The sequence below is a fragment of the Limulus polyphemus genome, unplaced genomic scaffold, assembly GCF_000517525.1.
Source record: "Limulus polyphemus unplaced genomic scaffold, Limulus_polyphemus-2.1.2 Scaffold3, whole genome shotgun sequence".
Classification (NCBI taxonomy): Eukaryota; Metazoa; Arthropoda; class Merostomata; order Xiphosura; family Limulidae; genus Limulus; species Limulus polyphemus.
The window spans coordinates 2742906-2769854 of NW_013665613.1; the positions used below are offsets into that span (position 1 = coordinate 2742906).

At 32.7% G+C, this 26949-nt stretch overlaps 1 protein-coding gene across 1 annotated transcript; it reads right to left on the reverse strand.

The window, feature by feature from the left end:
* Window positions 1–924: 924 nt before the first annotated feature.
* Window positions 925–19223, reverse strand: LOC106469941 (probable cytochrome P450 301a1, mitochondrial). The gene is made up of 10 exons (XM_013930497.2): window positions 19048–19223; window positions 14828–15123; window positions 12444–12681; window positions 11771–11961; window positions 11422–11626; window positions 10578–10740; window positions 7302–7471; window positions 4382–4460; window positions 3366–3569; window positions 925–2096 (listed from the first exon to the last, which is right to left on the reverse strand). The coding sequence occupies exons 2-10, from the start codon at window positions 15060–15062 to the stop codon at window positions 1983–1985; spliced, it is 1599 nt and encodes a 532-aa protein (XP_013785951.1). The 5' UTR covers window positions 15063–15123; window positions 19048–19223; the 3' UTR covers window positions 925–1982.
* Window positions 19224–26949: the final 7726 nt, after the last annotated feature.

Genomic DNA, 26949 nt, shown 5'->3' on the forward strand with positions numbered 1-26949 from the left:
TCATACACAGGCCTCACACAATCATCCGAACTAACAAGCATCGAACAAAGACAATACAAAATATCACCAAATAAGGATGAAAAAACTCATAATGGAGCACTAATCTCTATAAAACAGTTTGAAACAATTTCACAACATGATATTCAGCATACATGATACATAAACGCAATTAAACAGTAGCATTAAAACAAGCGACAAGCTCCCCAAGCAAAAACAATTAGAATCAGGAGTAATTCCTGCAAATGGAAAATCTTGCTTTACAGCTATGAGGACTTAAAGGTTATGTTGTTCTAGGGAATCATAAGTTAACATATGGAACTACCATAGCTAATGGGTAAAACAAACCTAACTGTCCCAGGTTTAGACACAGTTCTACTAAGATCTAGTTTCAGAAGTTTATACAACATCCGTTCACATGCCAAATACAGAGATAATTCGAATTCGATTACGAGGAACCCACTTAGAGACTAATAATGCTTGGAGACGGTTTCAATGAGTAATGAAAAAAACATTGATATAAGTCTAACATAACAGCAAATGTGCAACGTTTCGACAAGGTTTTGTCATCATCGGGTACAAGGAGTTTACACTGACATTTAAACTTCGTAACCTGAATATAAAAATCATCAAAAGGAGAAACGATATTTCCTTCCTCAGACAGTGCCGCTCTAAATCAACACCCTGGGGTGCCAAGATATCTCTTCTAAGTCGTGCAACAATATCCGGTCATGTGACCTCTTTGTTCCATACAGAGATCATATATATATATATATATATATTCGATGACGAGGAATCCACTTTGAGACTAATAATGTGTGTGTGTGTGTGTGTTATATTCACTAGTTCCAGAAAAATAAAATAATAGTTAAAAAATTCCACAAATTTGTTGTCCAGTTAGCTATATTCAAGTTCGATCTCAGATTCTTTAATAAAATTTTGAGTTTTTTATTGGAGTTTACACAGTAATATTGGAAAAAACTTGAACAGACATGCCAAGTTTATACTAATATTCGATGTTATGATATATCAAAGAAAATTTAAACAATTATTTACAAGATATACACGTAGAATTCGCAGTTATATTAACATTTCAATCACTTATTTTTTCTTTTAAACCAGAATTCACAATTATATAAGAAAATAACTTAGAAACTAACAGTATCAATACCGAAAGTACATACATGCTCCAAACATGATCAATTGGTTATATATTCTTTACATGTCAGTTCTGTAAACAATTCAATATAATCATTGCTTCCTATATATTGACTTAACAATCTGAAATGTTTCAATCAGTCGTACCTATATGTTACTAATAATAAGCACATACATTAATAGAGTAAAATCTTATGTTTAAGTATATTCATCTGATTTTTATTGGATTAATTCAGTAATATAAACAAAATCTACGCAATTGAAATTATCCTTCCATATGTTTCAACAACGCTTTTAGTGGCAACCACTAAAATGCGTTTTCGAATGCACGAATTGTTAAGTAAATGTTTAAATTTCGGCTAACCATATTTTTTTGTGGCAAACCATATGATATAAACGATGAGTTAGAAAGTTATTTTGAAGTCGGTAACGTGTTACCAAAAATCAAACACTTTTACTGATTTCAATACATGTACAAAACTTTAATAATCGTAAAACTATTCATGTTGTACTTTTAAACGAACTTAACGCTCTTTAGTCAAACTGTGAAGATAGTTAAATTCATTTGATTATTAATTTTTAGTATGCTTTTCGTACATTAAAACTAATATAAAGAATGATAGGGAAAAGTGTCGTTCTAGAATTCGGAAAGATTGCGTTCAGAATATATCTTATACGAAAATAAGGTTCTAGAAAGAAATAATAAACTATATGCAGCTGTAAGTTTCTAATTTGACACACACAAAATGTCCAACTGTGAGAAAGATGCTTCGCCTCGTGATATGGTCGTAACGAAACTGTTATAAAAGCTCTATTAACACAAAAGCTCAATATTTCCTTTCCACAAACTGGTATCTCAGCGGCTTATCAGGAGCATTTACTAAACGAGTGTAACAGTCAATATCTTCGTGATGATACTCCACTCTGAACCTGCGTAAAATCTGAAAAAAAAAGAGTTAAAAGGTTTAATAAAAACATTACAATTTTAATTCACTGAGTGTTCGTTTGAAATTTCGTGAAATAATTGCTGTTTTCAGTCAAAAATTTCTTTTAAATTATCTCTTACAAAACATCATAATGATAACAATACTTCAACCTAAGTAGGAATAAATTGTGAACATTTCGAGAAAGAAGCCGTTTATCTAAGGTCTAAGAAGCTTGTTAAAGTTTAGGTACAAATCAACATTGAAATTACTATAGATAATATAAACATCGTAAAAGTATATTGAGAAACAAGCAGTCTAAGAAGCAGACCTGTGAAGCTTTAAGTACAAGTCAATGTTGAAATTAATATGTAGAATAAAAACAGCGTAAGAGTATATTGTCATACTAAAGATGTCTTTTAAAGGCCAATCTATCAAAAACTGTAAATGAACTTAGTATAGATATACAAATACTACACAAGTAGATTAGTGGTGTTAAAAGATGTGATATACGACAAAACGTCCTTACTTTCATAGGGGAAAGATTAGAGCCCGTCAGAACTAAACTCTTTATGGCTGGAGAATTTTATGATGTTATAATAATTACTTTGCTCAGTTTTCAAGTGAGCTGAACATGAGTCTAGAGACAGCCATGTTAAACAAATCACGTTGGTTTGTGTTATACCTACTGAAATATTGTGAAGACTGGCTTAAAAGCCCCAACATAATTTGTGGAGGTTATTTCAAGATGTTATTTAAAACACAGTTTTACAGTCGTCATCAATTGAAAAACGTAATAAGGAACGTTGAAAGCATACTGATCTAGTCGTCTCTCAAAAACTAGTTCAGAGCATTTCTCACATAAAATGAAATTTTTAACTCGAAGAGCATCTTATGCGCATGTGAGCTACATTGCCAGGTTAAAGACTCCTAGGATTCAGATATAGTCGTTCCTATTTATGAGCTACTAACTAGAGGGAAGATCCCAAACCAACAGCCACACGGGTTTTACGCGGGTTTTGAATCAATTAGTGGGATTGACTGTCATTTTTATAACGCGCCCATACCTGAAAATATGAAGCATATTTAGAGGCATCATGTGTTTAAAATATCACTTACCGCTATACGTCCGGTATTTAAACTTCTTTTTTTTTTGTTTAGAGTTGGTTTGAATTTTTTCTTTCCAAATTTAAACTCCTAATAAGAAAGAGCAACAGACCTTTATTTAAATATAATTTACTTATTTTCTTATCTTTTATACAATAGATCAGTTATTCTTATACAAACCTTTGCTGCAAGCAACCAAATTTCTTGCTCGGCTATTCTTCTCCCAACACACATCCTGGGGCCAAATCCAAATGGAATAAATAGAAAAGGGTGGGACTTATTTTCGGCTTCGTCTTTTAGCCATCGTTCCGGTTTAAATTTTAGAGGTTCTGGGAAGTTTTCCTCCAATCGGCTTGCCACCATATTTTGTGACACAAGCAGAACCTATGGAAAGGACTTAATAACTGTAGACCAAGATAAATTATTAACTAGACTATATCAAACCATATCTAGCAGAATGACTTAGAAACTATAGTTAGTACAAGCTTAGTATCATGAAGTAAAATGTGTTGTAATTATGATATTAAGAATATAACCTGGATGAAAATGAAACGGAAAAATTATTGTAAAAGAAATCCTGATACATCCTAGCGATTTTAGAAGGTAACTCTTCAAAACATCCAAATCTGGTTTTTAACTTTTACCACATGTTTGCATCGGTACCATATAACTTTTTATATTTATGTGTTTATTTAATATTTTAAAGACATATTAGAATGCAAGAAAAGTGTTTCAAATTCTATAAAACAATAGCGTTTCATTATTTTTCAGAAAATACGGTTACATAACATGATAAAAAACAAGCGTCTAGGAATGTCAATAATTGTAAATATTATTCTAGATTTCATATATCACAGAAACGGTAAATCAATAGTTATATTTCAGTGATAAATCTAATAGTGCTCTGGTTTGATCAGAAATGATAGTAAGAAAGAAAAATGTTTTAACTTCGAAAAAACCCCAGCAAATGTTGTTACTTTTCAGAAAATACACCTAAATAACACGATAAAACATATAACTTAAAGTTTACATAATAATTAAATATTACTATAGTTATATATCTAGTATTGCTGTGGCTTGATCACAAATATATACGTATATGTTATCCATCTGTAACAAACGTTAAGAAACTAGTTTCAAAACCGACTTTGTGTGGAAAAAAAGAAATAAAAAATGTCTCACAAAACTCATCTTACCCCTGGAGGAACACGATATCCTGACAGAACTACTTCATGATCCAGTTCTCTTACCGTACCTTGTAAAATGGGATTCAACCTGAATGCAAAAATTCAATCACAATAATCAATATTCATGTTTATTTTTTGAATTCAATACAGCGGTTGTTATTCAAAGGTTATTCAAGCATAAGTTCCATATTAAGTGAGTAGGCCACGCAAGATATCAAACAACATCATGAAAAGTTTTAAAACAAAATCGTCATCTGAAACATTAAACTAATGAACAAATACTCATGTACGAAATATTCATTATTTTGTGTATATACAGTTTAATATGTAAGTAAAACATTATAAGTAAGAAAAGATGACTGTTTCAAAGTTATACCATGAGTTTTGAAGCAGTGACTACATTTTCGTAAGTTTAATTACGTGCCGTACTGAAAAAAGTGTTCTAGTTTAACATCACAAACGACCTGTACTTCTCTTAGAGACAAATGATATATAAAAGTATACAAAAGGATATTCTATTATCACAGAAAAAACAAAGTATCTGATGTCATTATAATAATATTCAGTATGATGCTTACTTTGTTTCAGACATTCTCGTAAAGCTACAGAATGTCTATCTGCGATAGACGTCCCTAATTTTGAACTCGTAGACTAAAGGGATGGCAGTTAGGCAATAGCACTCACCAGTCAACTCTTCGGCTGCGCTAATCGACAATCGGTGAGTTTTAATCGCCATTCTTACAACGCTTGTACGGCTCCAAAGTGCGGAGTGCGATTTTATGGTAACGGGATGTGAACTACAGACCTTCCAATTTAAATTCCGACAGGTTAATCACTAGGCCATGACCGGCCCATGATGCTTAGAAAAGTATCATAAATTGGGTCCATTGTTATACGTCCAAGTAAGAAAAAAACGAATTATTATAAAAAACAAACAACGTTAAAAAATGAGTTATTTAATTATACAGAATGTATAATCGTATGATTGTTTTTGTTAGTATTATCTATTTATCTTATTTTTCTTTAAATTATTTTTTCATATGATACGAAGAAAAAAGGCACGAACTTTTCATCATATTCTTGGTTAGATTTTTAATTTGGAGAGTTTTCCCCACAGTAATTAAGACATAATGAGCGTCTGCGAGAAGATGAAAAAATTTGCTAAATTACTCAAATTCTGGAAATGATAGCTGAAGAACAAGTGAAATGAGAACAATGTATTCGAATTTGCATTCACACAACCTTATATAACTTACTCATGTTGGATTCGCAACAAAGAAATGTACAGTGATGCGAGAACTAATATATCTTTTTCGATTGTTAAGAAGTTTGAGCTCTAGTTTGAGCCATTTAGAAAGAGGCCTGTAACACGTCGTACCCCAGCTTTGGTAAGAAAAGTGGAGCGTTATATAAAAAGTGAGAGTCTACGAACACAAAAATCAGTTGCAAAAAGCTGTCCGTAACCAAGAAAGATCTCCGTATGAAGAAAACAGTGACATGTATACAAGCTGCTTCCATGACACATCTTTTCAAAGCAGTTAGAAAATGTAACGGACATTCGTGTTATTCCATATGAAGGTATAATGGCCAAGTCGTCAGACAAAATGCATATAGGTCTTTGTGTGATCACTATGTTGAAACTGGTACTGGAAAATCACCATCCACATTCACTAGATGGATTATAGAAAGAATTCAAGATGGTTTGTTGTGCTTTGGACACGATAGCCTTACATCAGAATATTTTGCTATTACAGAAGTAAACTATGCTGCAGCTCTATTGTAAAGATGCACAGCCATCAGATGGCATGGTGAGGCTCCAGTATTGTTTTAATATAATGAATGTACTCAACCTCTGTATTTGGTCTATGGAGAATTCTTGACTAGTTGACTTCAATATTGCCACGGTTAGACTTATAGTAAAGTTGTTGTTTTTTCGAGGAAGGGTAATCATAGCAAGATTTGTAAACAATGCTGAATCACAAACATAACATTCCAAAGAGAGGAACATTCAGCCTTCAATATCATTCAAATAAAAGGAAAAACTCACACAACAGTATGTTTGTGACAGCAACTGGTTCTACGTTTGAAACCCAGCTCAGGGTAGCTCTTTCATCAATAAAATGAAGGCTATGATTAAGAAAGGTAATTCTTCAATGCCAAAAGCTATTGCAATGGAACTTTATCTATGTATATTTTATGGTAAGAAACAAAGATTTGAAACTGAAAAACTTACAAGCCGAAAGTCAACAAGTTTCCAGCCCTATTTCGAAGTCAACGGCAATCCTTATGAGAAATGTGACCTTTCATGTCACCTGATGGAACTCCATTGGACTTTGACATTTTTTGTTTTCTTAAACATGGCCTTAAAAGCCGACGTCTATGTACACTAGAAGGTCTGTGGAAGATATGTAAACTAAAATTTACCTTGTTGTTTTTTTCCAGAAAGTTGTTATAATGGTAATTACAGAGTAGGGTAATAGTCCATAATCATGATGATCAGGCTGAACATTATCGATGATGAGAAGGTAGTCCTTCAGGGACAGTACATGTCTCATAAATTGGTTTAGTCTTCTGATCAGCAACTTCTTATTTTATCTACTTATTGGTTATTTTATACCGACCCTGTTATATTCCTAACATTATTCAGTAAAGATTTTATAACATCTGTTTCTAATGAGTGTGCATTCCAATAATATTGAATTTATTCTACCTCCTCATCTACAAAGAGTGTTATCTTGTTGAATCTATAAATATAAATAGTATTTTGTTTGAAATTACTACCAACAAATTGAGCATATATTCAACTGCCTTCCTTTACGTTTCCATGGCCAGTGTTTTTGTATGAGGAAGTATGAAACGATTAGAAGGACTTTATATTATGACAGATATCATTCTTACTTATCTCACTACAACTTCCTATAACACTTACCTCATGCTTTCTTTAACACATGCCTTTACATAACGAAGTTGATTTAGTTCTGAAACTGACAAACACTTGCTACTATGAGGTAAAACTGATCGAACTTCCTGGTAAACTTGTTCTTGAACGTTTGGGTTTTTAGCCAGGTGGTAAAGAACGAAGGCCATAGAGTGAGACGTCTGGAACATCAGATTATTGGCTCAATCAACATAAACGCAAGTGTACTTATTCAACATTAATTATAGTTTTCTACTTGATAAACAATAAACAAATAAAATAATTTTCCTTTAAAATTAGCATTTTGTAAGCTTCGAAAACAAATCAACAACAAAGATGAGAGAAACTGAAACTTTTATAAAATGTAGAGTATATTTCAAATAATAATAATCGATTCTCGACAAAAATGAGGTAATAGATGTTTTCAAAGTAATGAGTGAGAGACTGTTTGAATTCATTAAATGAGTAATAAGTGCATTATTTAGTCAATTTGTCTATTACTAGGAGCCATTTAGTTAGTTCATTGCTGTGAATATACAAAGATACTAAAATTAGTAAGTGAAATTTATGTTAGAAGTGGTTTATTTGTGAAGTTAGGCCTATCAGTGAACATTCGTTATGCTAAATGTGGAACTTGAAAAACAGTAAAAGTTTTTGTTACTGCTAAGTGACTGGATATTCTATTATTGTTTTTATCAAATAATTCACAAGAGCCTGCCTAAAAATAGAAATGATTATGACAGCGGTGGTAAAAATCAAATCCAGATTCAACTTTAAGATAATGGTACGAGCTCAAAGTGAAATTGAAAATTTTACGGAAATGATAAAACAGTGAAAAAAAAATAAGGAAGAAAACAAGATCACAAAGGCCCTAGAAAATGTACACACTGAAGTTGAAAGAGCCACAAGAAATGAAGAAAAGGATTATAATTACAAGATCAACGAATTATAAAACGACACCAGTGAAGTACAAACGAACACAAATGAAGTATAGAAGTATTATAATATCATGATAAATGACAGACAAAAAAACAACACCAACATCAAGATAAGACATTGAAAATTGCATTGATAAATGCAAGGACCAAAACAGCCACACCTTTCTTTGCAGCTGCTCAATAATTATAATCTTAAATAACCAATAATTGTGCAATATGGAATTGGAGAATTAATCTGCTCTACACCTGTTACCACTACTACAGTGCTAACTATGCAGGAACTTCTTAAAATATTCCAAGTACACTACTAACTCATCAATATTCAGGCCACTTCAACAACATTTCCCAAACTATGAAGAAAAGTATAATGGAAGGAATATAAGGCACAGTTTGAACTAATTTCCAAAGTGAATGAATATAATAGCGATCAAGGTGCTTTCTTGCTGTTTATTTAAATAGGCCAGCTTTAATAACCTTCCAACAGAAAAAGTTAACAACTATCAGCCATTGATAGCTGCTTTATCAAATAGATTTGAAGTGTTAAGTCAGAATAAAGTTTCAAATTTAAAGTTTATGAGCAGAGTTTGTTTGTTTTAGAGCAAAGCCACATTGGGCTATCTGCTGTTTCTACGTGGAGAATCGATCCCAAGATTTTAGCGTCGTAAATCCGTAAACTTACTGCTGTCCCACCAATGGGATGAAGAGTAGGGTAAAAAGGACGGACGAAACCTTAGCTGAACTTGCCTAGAATGTGGAAATACTTACCCAAGTTATCTTATCCAGGCATTTAACGTGAAATAATAGAATTTTGGCATACATGTAATTCATAGATGCTTTAGTAGATGAGTATATACATATTAGACTAAAAAAGTAACTGTACGTCTTTAGTTGAATGTATTCCATTGACACTGAAACTAGAATCAATTAAAGTTGCATATAAGCAACCAGAGACATAATCCATGAATTATTGGATTGTCAGATCATATTGTGTAGAAATATCAACTTCCAGTGATGGGGGTGTTGACTCAGAATGTAAAACATAAGTCCGAAGACATATGTATGTTAATTGATGCTTAATAAGGTAGTCGTGAACTGCAGATGAAAGCCTTTAAAAAACAGAAACTATTCGGAAGGATAACAAGAAAGGGAAACTGCAATTTGTGTGGTAAACCTGGAGATTACATCTAAAACAGTGATGATTTAATCAATAATAACAAACTGAAGAGACAGTATCCTAAGGATAAGAGTTCTCAATCTGCCCCAGATGAGATAAGGAGTACATTATTTAAAGACAACAGTCCATGAGTCAAAGGATTCATTGATGGACAGTCTTGAAGCATATTGACTTACACTGGTTCTATTGATATGACTCTTCGATTGAATCTCGTAATTAAAGCTGGAAAATTGCCCCTAATACATGAAACAAGTAGTTCGACTGATACAAACAGAAGTAGTAACACATTTCTAGTAAGACGAAAGTGGGAAGTCACTCTCACCATGGGAAGCTTGTCTGCACGACATGATGTGTGGGTAATGGACATTGGCATTAAGGAAGATTGATTTCATGCAGAAACATAGATGTGAGGTTAGACTATAGCCAAGAGATTCTGTGCACCACTGGACGACTACAACACCAGACGTTTAACTTCCAGTGACAACAAGGATGGAAGTACAGGATAATAAAAACAACCAGTGTAAAATGTAAGATAATGGAGTCCAAGATGAAACGTTAACATTAGATGGACTAACGTGTTCTAGCACTGAAAGAAAAGATCTTCAGGCAAAATACATAACAGTATTAAGTCGATTATTTAATGGGTCAGGAATGATTCAAGGCAACCCCCAAGGCAGACATGGCTCAAAACAGTCCAAAGATGAAGATATACGGGGTACAGTCTTTGAACCATAAGTCATAGAAAAGAAAACATTAGAAAGATTTGATGACATAGCAGTTTAAAGACAATAATCAAGTGAAGAAGCTAGATGTTGTTTTGTTAATCAAACTCTTACTTGTATTTTATGTTTTACATATTTCATCAACGGTTGTAATGAATTAATATTAATGTAGCTCAATATCAAGACAGCTGTATTTAGATCTTAATCTTCGTTAGTTACTTTATCTGCTGTCAAATACTATTGTTTTAGCAAGTTATCAGTTTTTCTAACAGTTTTATTTGTCAGTTGGAAAATTACAACGTCTAAGCTACAATATAATAAATTCGTCAATTTTCATGGTAATCTGATAATCTTCGTTGCCTTTTTTTTCAAAGTTACTTGTGGCAAAAAGATAAAATAGAATAGTGACGATCAATCTTGCATGATGAAACATCACGAGTCTGCATTTACTTACCGTGTCAATTCCAGCCATCAACATGTCCAAAATCATTGTAATAACGTCACGAGAATCCATCTGCTTCTTGGATAACATGGTTTCTAGGAATGTCATTTCTCTGTCTTCTTGAGCTGATACTTTGATTCGTTCCAAAGCTTTGTTCAAGTAATCCATAGCAGTCCTTAAAATTTTAGCAAACATAAGTTAAAAACTGGAAAAAAGTTCGATAATAGCCTTACCATTTTTAACTGAAAGAAACATTATATGCTAAGGGCTGATACAAACACTTAAAATATCATAATCCATGCATAATTTACGAATTCATTTACCTACAATGATAACTTACGGAATAATGTGTATCTTCCAAATGCAATGATATTTTATGTATTTAAGGTTAAATTATCTGAGCTTACAGTAAGTTTTTGTTTATATTTTACATCAAACATATATACAAACTAATCGTTACATAAAATAAATGTGTGAAATACTAGAATACTAAACTAATGCTGGAGATAACTTGGTATATCGATAATGAGAGTGTTTTATATGTCTTATTCGAGTAATATACATCTCGTGTTAATATTACTAAACTGTAACAACGAGCAAGTTGTTCGCCAAAACTTTAAAAAGATTGCATCTTATAAGCCTAAACAGACATCAGATAAGTGACTATAACGACCATAATTAACAGGGATTTAATTAACTAGTATGACAAGGGTACATTACATAATACACAATTAAATTAATTCGTTTTATTTAATGGCATGTTCTGCCCTTATCCCATATCCGTATGAATCTCTGTACAGTTTTTTAAGGTGGCAAAGGTATATGTGATTTTCAGAAAAATAGATTATTCACTTACTCGGTAAATACATCCTGGGCATTTACAAACCGCTTCCAGCTACGAGTTGGAAAGAATTTCCACAAAGATAAAGGCATAAATTCAAGATCATTCATTCCCTGAAAAATGTCATTTACTGCTACAATCAACCTCTGGCTTTGAGAGTTCGGAGCTTGTTCTAAATCTACACAGCCTAGTCTGGCGTCAAGAGCAACAAGAGCCACAGCTGTAATAAAAACAACCACAAATCAAAGCTTCGTACAAGCAATTATAATTTTTGTTTTAAAAATTAACAACAAAGCTACATAATCTCATTTGTTGTTTTAAAACTTATATATTTCTCAAACGAATGAACTAAACAATAACTTACATTCCAATGCCCACTTGTAAAGTTCATTTAGAAAATCTGGAACTTCTCCTGTGTTATCCATCAAATGAATCATTCTTGTTATCATGTCATTAGCTACTTGATCCATTTGGTTAAGATAAGACTGTATAGATTTTGGACGAAGCAGTTGCGTTTGGACTTTGGTTCTGAGATCATACCATTCTTTGCCTTGGCTGTCAAAGAGGTCAAAAACTTTCACAATTGATATAATGATTATGTAATGTTAACTTTGAATACTTAAGTTGAAAACTTTTACAATGTCTTAAGTTAAAAGTATTTCCATAACGCTTGAATTTCCAAGTAATTTGCGATTTATTTCGATCATTTTTGGAATACCTAGAGAAACATATGCATATATACATATAACTAAGAGAGTACTAGTTGTTAACTTTATGTATTTCTTTTATTGTAAATATAGACTTGTCTCAGTTTAGTGCAACCTCGTTGGACTTGGTTATGCTTTTTGATGTACTGGTTTTTCAGCAGCAATTAATAATAGTGCTATTCCTCAGTTAATTTATTCCGTTTAATTTTATGCTGCTCTAGTAATCTATATAATAATAATGTAAATTATGTTCATACAGAGATATACTTGCGCGATACATATAAATGCATTCTTATAGATTTCAAAATTAAAAGGGTTATGAAAACTTACATTGCAAGAAGTCCACCACTACGAAAGTATTTTTCTCTCATTTTCCGATAAGCAGCAAGACTTTCTATCTCTACTCGCACGGGATATTTACCCTCATGGCGGAACATTATTTCAATGTCTTTTGGGTCGAACAGCAGCACTGTTGTAAAGCGTCCTCCCACATTTTCTCTAACGATTTTCCCATATTCCTGGAACTTCATGAAGTTGGATACGTGAAATCGCGTAATGTCATATTTTCCTAATATCAACAACACAATAACGTATTTTATTTCATACAACATAATTTGACATCACACAAGTCTGTTACATTCTAAAATGCATTTCAAACAAAAATATATCTAAAAGCATAATAATGAGACGTTTAAAAATATTTGCTTGGTAGAGTTCTAATTAAGTTCCAGTCCACCACACACACATAAAAAGAGAAGAACAAGGAACAAAAACATTTTATTGGGCAAATAAAGCAATATTGAATAAACATTAATGGGCCGAGTGCGCCCTGGTAGTTTGTGTTCCAGACTTGGATCTAAGGTTCTGTGGCTTACACCCTGTTACCGCACAAAAAAGGTGAAGAAAAGAGGCAATCCACACTTTTGTAGCCGTGGGTGCTTTGTAAGCTTTATAATTGGCGATGGGTGGTGTTGAGTAGCTGTCTTCCCTATAGTATATTATTTGAAAATTAGGAATGGCTAGCGCAGATAGCCTTCAAGAAGCTTTGCACAAAATTCATCAAAACAAACAATAAACGTAACACCTCAAAGGATAAGATATTGAATCAACACACTGAAACCTTCTTTATTTAGGTCCGCTATCTGCTAACACAGGGGAAAGAAGCAGGTTCAGCAAAGAACCAAGACCACTTGTTTTGATTAACTTTTTCGTTATATTACCAAATCCCAAACTCTTCTTTAGATCCCAGAATATTAAGTCCCCAACATCATCAAGCAAGTTCCATTAAGAGAAATGAAAGCCAGTTATCGATTTTACCATCTTAATGTACAACCAATAAATTAAATACCGTGTTGAGACACGCTCAACAAAGCATCGAACAAACAGGCCAGATGCGAAAATAACTTCTGGGTTTTAACCTACAAACATGGTAGATAATTTCTATAGACAGGATTACTGAGTTCGAAGTTGAATACATCCTACTGATTTCGAATTTGTAACTAAGCGCAAAAGCCTTGCTCAAATTTTGACGCCTCTTTGTATAGGGTGTGTTGTAGAACAATTTAGCATATGATATACGTATATATAACAGTTCCCCAACTCTAAATTATTTTTGATATAAGCTAGTGTAAATGGATATGTACCAAAGACCACTTTGAAACCGTATTTGATTTAAAATTGTACATCTTTTTAATGATTCTTCAAATTTAAGTAAAAAAAAAAGTATTCGCTTTTTGGTGTAAAATCCATAACTATAGTTTATATATATATATATATATATATATCACAATAAGCCATGTCAAAAGTTTCTTTTAAATTATCTTTATATATAATATATTCAATAAACAATACTCATCAAAACCTTAATGTTCTTCATACATTTTTACTCCTTGTTTATAATTTTAATGTATATCGCTAAAAATTCTAGTCGACTTGTTTTAACATTTAAAGCAATATGATTTTCATTTGTACTGTTGTAAACGTAAATATCTTTACTATTATCAGTAAATAACGAATGAAATATCAAGAGATACCATAAACAGCAAAATCCCGATTCGAGTATCAGAGAACAAACTGGTAGTAGCTTTGCTGCCTATCCTCTAAATTTCTACAGAATGTAGTATAGTATACCGTAAGACAATACAAACTAGTTTGCTATATTAAATCGCCTTATACATGAGAACTGCTAAGGTGTGTTCGGATAAACCAATGAAGTGAAAATGGGGTGTGTAGAACTTGAGAGCGATATCTCAGAATGACTGTTATATTTCAATATTTGATTAGAGTAGCCGAAGAGTTAGTGATAGGTAATGTTGACTAATTTCATTCCCCTAGTCTATCAGTTCAAAATTAGGTTTTACTAGTATAGGTTACTCTGTGTAGCTTTTCGTGACTGTCTGAAACAAACAAACGATTAGTAAATTTTGATTTTTTCCAAATATTAGCTTTTATCAGCAACGCAGAGCTAAACGAAAAGAAACAAAATATTAATTAAATATATGTTCTAATCAGCGTTTCATCCTTCTATTTGCCCTAAAGTGCGGAGCGCGATTTTGCGGTAAAGGGAGGCAAACCTGGACTCTCAGATTCAAAGTCCCTAATCCTAACTATAGGCCACGTCTAGCCCAAAAATATTCCAAATGATATAACCTAAATCATAAGAAAACATTTTATTTTGTATGTATTAGGTAAAAGTTAATAAAGCCGACTCTTACCTATTAAGGGCAAATACACCCACGTACTTCCAATAATGGGATAAGATTTCACGCAAGGCATTTCACTGAAAGGTTTGACATTTTGATGGTCTTCATTAAAGATGGTTTGTTCTGCCACAGAAACTGCTGTAGAAGCTTTCTGCCTGTGAATAATCTGTAATTTTGCCAGTGAACACAAAACCTTGGTGTTTTGGAGTAATGGTCGAACAAAGGCACTTTTAGACAGAGACACCATTGTTTCTGACTGCAAATGAAAATGATGAAATCTGGAATATTTCAAAGGCTGCTAGTAAAATCTGAAACCGAAGAAAACATTTATCCCGTTAGAATGTGCTGTATTTTTCACACATGGAATAAACTTAGTAAATGTTAAAACTGTTAACTGACCATTGATTCAACTTCTTGTCCATAGTTTATACTTGAATAAGTTTTACACGTTTCCCAATCAATTCAACATAGAAGTCAACTATGAAAAAGCTATGATAAATTTGACTTACATTTCAATCTAATGTTCTCTGAACCTTAACAATTACGTTGGTTTATTTCGCCATTAGATATCAGGTATGGGAATAAATAAATATTTGGACACGATAAACTATCAATTTAAATTTTTTTATGGACTTTAAAAAGGGTAATTGTGTTGCACTCTTGAGTTCACTCAGAGACAAAGCTCTGAGCTACTTATACCGCCCACCAACATTTCAGTCATGCTAAGAGCGGCTCAACAATAACATAAGGTAAATCTACATTTTTATTCTTTAAGTTATGTCACCTTTTGAAATGTGAATGACAGTTTGATTAATTTCTAGCAATTTAGTGTGGAATACCCTGCTTGCGAAATAAAATTTGACATCGACATTATTCATGTTTGTTCTCCTGTCATTTCAAAAAGTGAATGTTGAGCTTTGCCTGTGTGTGCAGCTTTTCAAACGTAGCGCTCAGACAGACATAACGATTTGCAGTATATGTATATAAGATAAGTATTTTTTACAAGTTATAGGCTTATACAGTCAGGAAGAATATTTTTAAACAGGTACGACGTTTCAGTCGCTATGCGATCATTCTCAAGTACACAGTTCATATCAGTACAAAAAGTATATGAAAATCTTAAGCTATTTACGTTACCTTTTAACACTTTTTTTCTGGAAACTTATTTAATATGTATACTGTTGGTTCTTCAATAATGTAGAAAGACAAATTTGTGCGAACCTTTCAAGAAATTTGAGTTTGCTGATGATGTCTTAAGTATTAACAAATATAACGTTCACTATTTATCGTTTTCATAAGAATCAAAGAAAATTCTATCGGCAATTAATATAAGAATGAATGTGAAGCATAATTATTTTAAACCAGGCTAGATGAAATGTTCTAAAAGTGCTGTAACATCAGATATGTTATATATTTTACAAATAATGTCATTGATCATCTGATTCGGAAGTCTCGTGTCTCCTTAGTTAAATCTCACGGTCAAATTATGAACGGTTTTGTTATGCCATACATGTTCTTGCTCATATACTACACGCAGCACGATTAAAAAAATAGCAAATCACATGCCTGTAGTTTAAATTTTACTTAATAACGAAAGTTATGCTCGATGCAGGATATAAGTCTTAGATTAGTGATTTGAAATATTGTTTTTACACGCCTCTGATTTTAAATCCAAAAATGGACAAATTAAGAAGAATGTATAAAAAGAAAAGCTACATTTTCTGTTATTTTTATCACATAGTGTAGGCCTATTGGCTATTAATTTTCTATATAACTTGTCTGCTCCACACTATAGCAGCGTGGCAAATAAATGAACGTTTGAAATTTAGTATAAAATTGGATTTTATGGATCGAAATAGTAAAAAGTACTAGCACATGCTTTCAACATTGAAGCTCATATGAAGAAAAGGCTCAAATGTGTAAATGCGAATGTCATTACTATTGAACGCACAAGCATCCCTATGTTTCCAGAATATAAATAAAACAATTTTGATTTTTTTTTGTCATTTACTTATTGCATTCCCACAGAGAATACATAGTTGTTCTATTTTTCTTTAAAAAATAAATGTCTTTTTTGAAAGAAACTTTGTTTTTAATGTAGTTTTATCAATTTTTAATATATATTTTTCACATTTAATTGTAAAAGTTAACAAACTGGACTTTACTACTAGAAAAACATATAAATACTTTAACTGTATTTGATTTTTTTTTAATAAACTGTAGTAGCTTCAGGACTTATTTTAGAATTACTATTTGATTTTCTAGGATTTTCCCAGGATTTGTATGTACAACGCCAGGGTTTAGAATATCTTTATTGAAAACACTTTCTAATGATGAAAGGAAGGAACCAGTTAAGAACTTATTATCACAAAAATTAGTTTATGAAAAAGAATAATAAAATTATTTAGCATACTGTAAGCAAACTGGAACTTAACATGAGTGTCCTCTTACATCTACCTTTTAATATTTAAGTTAATTTATGGGGTTTTACTCTTTAGTTTATAATTTTCATATTTACACCTTTACAGGCTTGAAATATGTTGAATAATCTATAATGCAAGATACCTGTCAGGTTTTTATATATATGGATGTATGAGCTGGATTGTTGGCGAAAAAATCTCGACAACAGAAAATAGCACACAGTCCACTTTTTTAAAAGTGATATATTAAAACAAGTGAAACGTATATACAAATGTTCGATACACTGTTGGTTATTAGAGTTGTATCCAGATTAAATAATTGTTTCCTTGCAACGAAGTTCACAAAGGTTGGTTCAGTTACTTTAGGATACAATTGACAAGACAACTTATTTCTTTTCTACTCTATTATTGCAATACAATCTATGATAATTTAATTTTAAAAATCGTCACTATACAGTCTTTATAGCTAAAACTCACAATCCCAAAATCTAGGTCTACCTTTCTATCTATATGATTAACTAACTAGCTCGAACTACATTTTGGACGAGGTATTATAATATTGTAATACTCAATAACAACAACAAGAAAACTTAGAGGGTTCTAGTAAGATGACCCTATAATACAACAAGTACCAATCCACAACAACTGAACTACAAAACGTATGATTCGCCCAGTTACGTAAACAAACCTGCGATAAACTATCGCTTGTTAAAAAAAATAACTAAATTTAATACTTAAACTATCTAACTCATAACACTCGCATTAAACGTAAACAGTCGGATGTATATAACAATATCGGTGCATGGCCAGATGGTTAGAGCACTCGACTCGCAATCTGAGGGTCGCGGGTTCTAAATTAAAAAAATAAAAAATACTGGTTTAAAATGATATGACATATCATGCTATTAATACTTAATCAAGTAAATATGATGCTCACAATAATTATTGTAAACAAATCTACTGATTCTCAGCAAGTACAAAACAATTCTAAGAGTTTAGCTACTAAACACACAAATAAAGTGTTCTCTAGCTTCAAAATGTTAATTAAATAGTCTACATAATACAATAACGTAAATGTAATACACACATAAAATTTTTTGTATCATTTTTTCACGCTATATCATCTCCTTCAACATATGTATTGAATCATACCATGAACTGCAGTTTCTTTCCTTATTTAATTCATGTATAAAAAGAAAAGCTACATTTTCTGTTATTTTTATCACACAGTGTAGGCCTATTGGCTATTAATTTTCTATATAACTTCTCTGCTCCACACTATAGCAACGTGGCAAATAAATAAACGTTTGAAATTTAGTATAAAATTGGATTTTATGGATCGAAATAGTAAAAAGTACTAGCACATGCTCTCGTCAAAGTTGCTATTTCGTGAGGAATAAACTGCTCACGAAATCGTGTTCGCAAAATAATGTCACTATTATACTTGCTTTAGAAGATTGCAACAATGGTTGAATCGTCTAACAACTATTTTCCAATGTATTTGAAATTAAAAATAAGTAAATTTTCCCTCTATTTATATCAAAATAGTTTCCTTTCACATAATGCTAGGGGTAAATAAAAAATCAAAGCAATTGTAAGACTAATGTATTTGACCTGTGGCACAGCGGCATGTTTGCGGACTTGCACCGCTAGAATCCGGGTTTCGATACATGTGGTGGGCCAAGAATAGATAACCCTTTGTGTTACTTTGTGCTTAACTTCAAATAAACATAGCGTTAATGTGGCATATTATATATGATTAACTATAAATCGCAATATTTTGTATTTAAATGTATAGAAACAACTACTTACATAATTTGTCTTTGATTTGTTTGTCGTTTCACTGACACCGTGTAAATAAATATCACAGCTTTAACTCTCTCCTAAATCTGATTCTTCTGGTCTTCGCGACTGCTCAATACAAAAGTGCACAACAGGAAAGTATCCCTGAGTGATTAAATCTTGTGGGAAATATACATTATAGTGTAATTCTATACAGTGCTATCAGATACTGACTTCTGAACCTCGTGCAGATGATCAATCTGGTTTTATCAACTATATTCGTACGCCAATACAATACAGTGTGAATGACGTGTATAATAAATAATATATATATGCTTTCGCTGATAAAATAGTTATAAATACGTAACTCAATAAACCGGATACTGGGTGTATAGAAATGCAAATAAATTATATTAACGTTACAGCAATTAGGCCTAACTCTTGATAACATTCAATGAGTTGTTTTAATCTGTCGCAATCTTTTTCATTCTTGCCAGTGTTTGTTTGGTTCTTCACATGAAGGTTTCTGTGTCTATTCTCAGAGCTAGGAATAGACTGCTCACGAAATCGTGTTTGCAAAATAATAAAGTCAAGAGTATGCCCTCTTAGGAGAATATATTTGAAAGTGTCGATGTTATGATGTTATAAGTCTATAAGGATTACATAATGTTATATAACGCTTTGGATTGTCTTGCTATGTTCCAAGAGTAAAGGGGGAGAAGTGCCTGAAACCTTATAAGTGTAGTAGGTGTTGGTATAATAAGCCTAAAGTAAAGACTTAGTGTATGATCACATATCCTAGAGCCAAGTGCATAAAATTTATCATCAAAGTAAAAATACTGATTCAATTTTAAACTCACACCTTTTCTGAATTAAGCTATTTTCTGTTACATCACCAATGCTATTAATATACAAAACCTCTTTAATCAACGGAGACTCTAAATTAAGAAATCAATAAATATTTTTCCAGTGTTGTCGTCTATACATTGCATTTTATACTATCAGTACACAGACTAACAACAATATTAGGTTGCACTTTTGTTGTCATTATTGAAACGTAGCGTTATCAAAACGCACTGGCTTTTCTATACATTAGAAGTTGTTAACCTAACTGATTTATACCAATAATTATTCTATGAATATGCCACAATTTATTTTATGAATGATCTTAATTTTAATTGGCTCACAAAGGAACTTACTGACGTTTGACTGCCTCGACTGCACTTTCCTGCCTCTTTGTTGGTCAAGCTTGATTTCGCAAAATTTATTTATTTCAGTTAGCTATGAAATGTAAGGTTAGAGTATACTGTTACGTCTCTGGTCGCTAGTTAATTTTCCGTATAATTTCTTTTCAAAGAAAATTTAGCGATACAAGTCCTTTCTTAAATGAAACTGGTTTATTCTTTCTAAATACAACTTTGCAATACACTTAATTTCCACAGTCACGCTATAACAAACGCTATAATTCACAACGAACGTCTCACGTACTCGACTCAACAATACTCTCTCTCTGTCCGCAGTTCAATTACTCATTACATTGTTGCCGTCACGTCTTGACCGTCTTATATATAAAAGAATACCGAAATCTAGTAAACGCTAGAGCATTCAGGAACCTTCGAGAATATGACGTGTTACCAGAGTCACGTGACCCCCGCTGTCGTAACAATACTATAGGGTGGGGGTGGTAGTACTTGCCCCATCATTTTGTTTTTATTTGCTTTTCGTTGCTCAGCATATGCCTCATACTTTCAAGGACAAATCTGTACAGTTTAATTGTGAGACTGAAAACAAACTTTGAAATGGAATAAAAAATCACTAAGAGAACTTTCTTCTACTTATCTTTCTATTATATAAACAATATAGTGCAGAAAATATCATACTACTGATCTTTTACTCAAATACTATCAAAACCAGCATTTAAGTCCAATTGCTTAACAATTAATAACCATTCAAATAGCAGTGTTATTTTTCATTTTAATATATATTTTTTAAAGTAAAACTCCAACTAATACAATTTAGGCCTATAATAAAGCTAACTTTCAGTAGTAAACAACATATGATTGTAGAGGTTGTATTTAGTATTAATATAACGTTGTTTCTACCAAATTTGAAGTATTACACATAGGACAATAACACAATTTTTATAAAACACTATTATTTTATAATATGTTGTTAAATTATAAAACATTCAGTGGTATAATGATTGCTGGACTGATGGCATAAAAATTTACAGAACTTTAACTCTGGTCTTAGGCCCACATTAGATGACAATTCGTCTGTTCGATAAGATTACATATATAAAAGCGACAGAAGTACACGAGATTTGACTTTAGGCTTCCAAGTAACAATATAGGCAACTCACCACAGTGAGCATTTTTGTTTGTTTGCTGTTAAGCATAAAGTTACACAATAGGCTATCTGTGCTAAGCCTACCACAGGTATCGAAACCCGATTTTTAGCGTTATAAGCTCTCCGTCTTACTGCTGAGTCATTGGGGATGAGCATTTTTATCATCAAGTTTCTACAACACAAACAAATTAATAATTTTTATTCAAAGAAGTCTTGTTCTCATATTAGATTTAAAATAATAAACTTAGTCGTTATAAATACGGAAATTCGTAGGAGAAACTGTTTTTTGTTTAGGGTCTGGCATGACCAGGTGGTTAGGGCGCTCGACTCGCAATCTGAGGGTCGCGGGTTCGAATCCCTGTCGCACCAAACATACTCGTCCTTTCAGCCATGGGGGCGTTATAATGTGAAAGTCAATCTCACTATTCGTTGGTAAAAGAGTAGCCTAAAAGTTGGCGGTGAATGGTGATGACTAGCTGCCTTCCATCTAGTCTTACACTGCTAAATCAGGGATGGCTAACGCAGATAGTCTTCGTGTAGCTTTGCACGAAATTCAAAAACAAACAAATAAGCAAATCTTTTGTTTATTTATTTTATTTTTAAACCAACCACATCTTTTAATTTTTTAGTAAAAATATTATTATAATTTTGATATCTTGTATTCAAATGTTGTTCTTTTTAATTTTTTATTTCCGCCGTAGTAAAACCTATTCACCGCGTTGAAAAGTCTCGTGTCTTTTCTTTTAAAATCACCTTTTTTACTTATGGTAAAACTATCTGTCGCCGTCACGATTTTTGAACTGCAGACCAGAGGGTAAGCAAACGGTTGGCAACACCCACCGCTAACATTTGGGTTACTCTTTACAAACGAATAGTAAAATTCCCCGTTATAAAGTAATGCTCCCATGCCTGAAAGGTCAAATATGTTCAGAGCTTGGTTTCTATCTCGCCCTAGTGCTAAGACTTAATTTAAATGATCTATAGAGAGCATTAAACAATCCCAGTAAAATAAAAATAAAAATCCGGCTAAAAAAGGAAGAGACGTCTAAATATGACTATTAACAATTGTGATATAAGAATCATTTTTTGTGGAATTAGGAAAAAAAAAGTAATTTTGTTTCCTGGCAATGCATAAGGATGATGGCAAATAAAGAAAGCTGCAAGGCCAATTGTTAACAAAAAAGGAACTTCCAATTCGAAAAATTTTTTAAACAATTCAAATCGTAATCAATTTCTCGGATTATCTAAGTTTAAACCTCTCACAACCTCAGTTGGTCCATAATAGTAACTTTTTTCATCAAAGTTGGGTCTTAACACATAAAATAATAGAATGAACTCTATTGATGTCTGATTAAAAACAGTTGAGGTGTTTCTTAAATACAATGCAACAAAAGAAAGCAATTTTAAGAAATCTTGATCATTCCTAGCAATAAAAAATTAGAATTGTTCTTAATACTTTATCGTTTTTGTTTTTAGGAAACGGTAGACTGATTCTTTTAATAATTGGCTCAGGTTACTTCGTAAAGTTAATGAACTTTTAACTCATTACCTGTAAGAATTAGAATCAGTAAATACAATTCTGCTTTATTTTCCTAATAGTCCCTATGACTACTTTGGTATTTTTACTTTTCTTAGAAATATTTAGTAGCTGAGCTCTCAGAGCAAGTTATTTCTCGTATGTTATACTATGATACTTTTCATAAATCATTTCTAAGCTAAATATAGAATTTTACATTATTCTTCAGTTTACAAATTTGGGCTTCGTATTTTCACCATCTGAAGGTTATGCCTTGTATGTTTGATCTGAATAATCACTTACATTGTGTTCTTTGTTACTGATAATGCTAGCACTATCTAAATAATCAGCATTAGTTTTAAGCTTAACATCATATGTAATGATATGAAAATATTGTTGCTAATGAGTATTAATATCATTGTATTTCCATCTCAAGTCATGCTGAACATTGTATATTTCCAATCAATTAATCTAATCTTAACTATAATGCTGGAATGCAGGAATACTACGTATTTTCTTTCCCCTTGTTTAATATAAAATATTTCAAAATGTTTTTACATATAGTTCATGTCGTTTTTAACACCAAAGTTTGGTCATGGAAGCATCTAAGCTCATCTCACCCGTTTTATTCTGGACCACTCACCTAATGTAGCTTGTGCACTTTCTTGTCGGAAAGACTTCTGCAAAATAAACATACTATATAGAAATGGACAGTAATATGTTCTTCTGGCGGGTCAGGTAATCTCTTAAGGTTACAACCTCCCTTTTCTTCGATATGAATAACCAATAGTCAGTTTGGTAATACCCACACCTGAAAAGGAAAGCGTTGTTGTTTCGCGCATATAATATGTTTTCTAAGTCGGGTACAGATTTTTGACAAATCTTTGAAATATTCTTAAGAAAAGTACACTTCTACTGGGAATGGTCCCCACTAAAGACACCATAAAATATGCTTGACTTGTTTTAGATTGCGTTTGTATGTAGTGAATAAAGATTGCTTCACTGTGTTTTGCGTTGATCAAGTCTATTTGTTTGATTTAAAGTCAGTCCAGATCAGATAACTCAGATTTACTCAGCGATACATTTCTGTACGGTCTCTTGTTATTCTGTATAATATACCCAATGGCTCTTAGGTTAAACCAGTGAACGTGAAAATACCACAGTGTAGATAGGAGGAGGAAATTATTGTTGCTGTGATGATCGGATTTGCTTCTGCAGGAATTATTTCTTTTTCCCTCTGATGAGGTTATTTTCGTTTTCTCTTCTATACTCTTGTGTTATTCATATATAACTTTGTATCTATGTAAATGACATTTTCTGCAAGCCAAATGATTTATAACCAAAAGGAATAGTTAGTCACTGAGTATAAACAGCTGTCAGATCTCAGAGAAGTCCTTTGGGAGATGCAGTAAAGGTTCGTGACTTCTTTATTGTTGTGGCTACAGATTCGGGAATGAAAATGGCTGAAATCTGGCATATCTAGAGTGACTAATTGGGTTGTTCCTCTGAGAATCTATCTCAGCATGGAGAAGATTCTCAGTCTGGTGAGGCTGAGCTTGAATGACCAGAGTTTTTAACTCTAGCACTGGTCAGTACAATCATTTCCTGAAGTACTTCAGGTAGATAAATGTTTATAATAGATGGAGTAAGAAATAAGCAGGTACACTGCTTCACTCCGAGATCCAACGGCCAAATCCTTGGTTCTACTGAGAACTTAAACAAGTTCTGTCAAACGTTTTATCAAATATAGAACCAAGCTGTCCATTGGGCGAATTCAAGGCTTAAAAATGGGTCCTACTGAGAATTTGTCTGCTTATGTTGAAAAGCTGCATCATTTGCATGGTAAGGTATACCTTGTAATAGATTTGATAGATCTTGAGAATTTCTCTGTAGAATATTTCACCAAGGGGCTACCAGGTGAGGTACTGAGACATTATATGGGTGTGAGAGACATTCTTACCATAACGAGTATATGTCAGAAGAGAGGAAGAAGCCCATAGTGGAGGATAAAGTGGCTGTAACTCAGACAGAACACCTCCCTAATGCACTGGATGATGTCAAATTTGAGATTTGCTGAAGGTAAGCTAGCAGTTAATATAATCCACTACTACAACATAACCCACTTGTTCCTAGTGAAAAGTTACGATTATCATGGTCTTCCCCTGAAGTTTAAACCACAGTTGATGCTGGACATTGCTTTGGAAGGAGGACCAAAGAATCTTCTTTGAGAATGGGTAACTGGGTCACTTGAAAGTGGACTCTCCATACCTTGCTGTACAGCAAGGTAAGCAAGGCTACCACTTTTGACCAATTGCACAGCAAGCTGTGCCTGTTGCTGCTTCGCTTCTGAAAAAGGAGCCGAAGTTAGGTCTGTTGACCAAAGTGGAAGAGTACAGCAGACAACATGTGCTGAAAGGTGTGGTGATCAGCCAAGTTCTCTCAGGGGACTGGGTGGCACTTGGTATGTGTCCATGAAAGTGCATCGGTGAAAGCTACAGTTCTCGGAGGATACAAGAGCTGTGACGAGACTGGTTGACATTATTGTGTATCAGGCACTTGGAGTGAAGCCATCACACTAGCTAGCTAACATGAACACCTTTCTGGTAGATGCTGAAAGGCTGCATGTAACTAAAAAGTCTCCAACTACATTTAGATACTTTTCGTGAAAAAAAATCATTCATGGAACAATAAACTGCGTGGATGCATGTTATAGAATGAATCACACTACTTTCATGTACACAAATGGTTTTCTGGGGTTTAGTGCATGTGAGGTTTTGTGTGTTGCTACAATGTAATGTAGTGATAGAGCCATTATATGAAATATACTTTTTCCTGTCCAGAGAGTATGCAGAACTAGCTGGAACAGTAATCTTTCTCTCATTGTAGTGGTTAAAATGAAGATAACCAAAACTAGCTGTGTTGCTGGTATTTCTTCTATCATGCCATTTCCAAGAGCAAATAGATGGTTGCCAACACATCTGGGGACGTTAGTTGAGTATTATGCAAACACTCTATTCAGTACACAGTTAGAAGCTCAGTGACTAGGTGATTGAACATACTGATGTATTTGCGGGACGAGATGGCTGATTGGGTCAAGTAAATGTAATGCACCATCATACACACATATAGCCTATGTAAGTCAGATTAAACAGCTAACATGCATGCTTCCCTGAAGAGTTAGAGACGTAGCCACCAAGAAAGATACAGTAGATGCTAAAGGATCGAATAATATAGCCTATATAAAGTAATTTATGGGCCTACGGCTGAAACTTATCAAGTGTGTAAAATTTGTGTATGCTGGTATTTTAAGAAATAACATTTTTACTTTAATTAATAAAAAGTTCATAAAATCAATATTCAAGTTATTTCATTGTGTGTGTGTGTTGTGTTTCAATATTCTTGTGATAATGCAAATTATGTTGCTATCATTTCTATATATTTTTTCACATCTAGTTGGTTTAATGTAGAATTTATTTTCCCTTTTGTATTTTAAATATATTTGGTTCTTTAAATAACTAGTTTTATTCTGTGTTATTTTGATCTTTATCGGATTTAAGAAGTCAGATATATTTTAAATACATTGTTTCCCCGAGTGAAAAGTAATGAAAAACTGGAAAATTCTATGAACAAGATTTTTATTTTAGTAGGTGCTCAGGAGGTACTTTGACACATTGATTTCCTACAGATAAGAATAGTATCCGTCTGTAAAGAATTTGTTATTATATATTTATTTTAATATCAACGTGTGTTTAGATCAAATTTATATTTAGAAACATACATAGCTTATACTGTTAAATATGTATTGCGAAACTCCCGCGTATTCTCTAAAGTTGTAGAAGATTCTCGAGAGTAAGAATCAACAATATATGTGTGTACGTAACTACTTGTGTTAGCGTCAGTATTATTACGTAAAACTGAAATTTTTAGAAAGCCTCCATTCGACTATAAGTATAACCAACGCGACGCGCCAAGAGAGAGAGTATCTATTATTAGTTTGCTATAGTCAGTGTACTATAAACTTCGGAAGCTATAACTGTAATTGTTATAACGCTTATCAATCGGAAAAC

Coding starts and splice junctions, on each gene's coding strand:
- LOC106469941 (XM_013930497.2), bottom strand. CDS start 15,062: ATGGTGTCTCTGTCTAAAAGTGCCTTTGTTCGACCATTACTCCAAAAC. Junction 11,627..11,770: donor TTACAAGTGGGCATTGGAAT/GTAAGTTATTGT, acceptor TTTTTATTACAG/CTGTGGCTCTTGTTGCTCTT. Junction 4,461..7,301: donor TGTGTTAAAGAAAGCATGAG/GTAAGTGTTATA, acceptor TTTTGCATTCAG/GTTGAATCCCATTTTACAAG.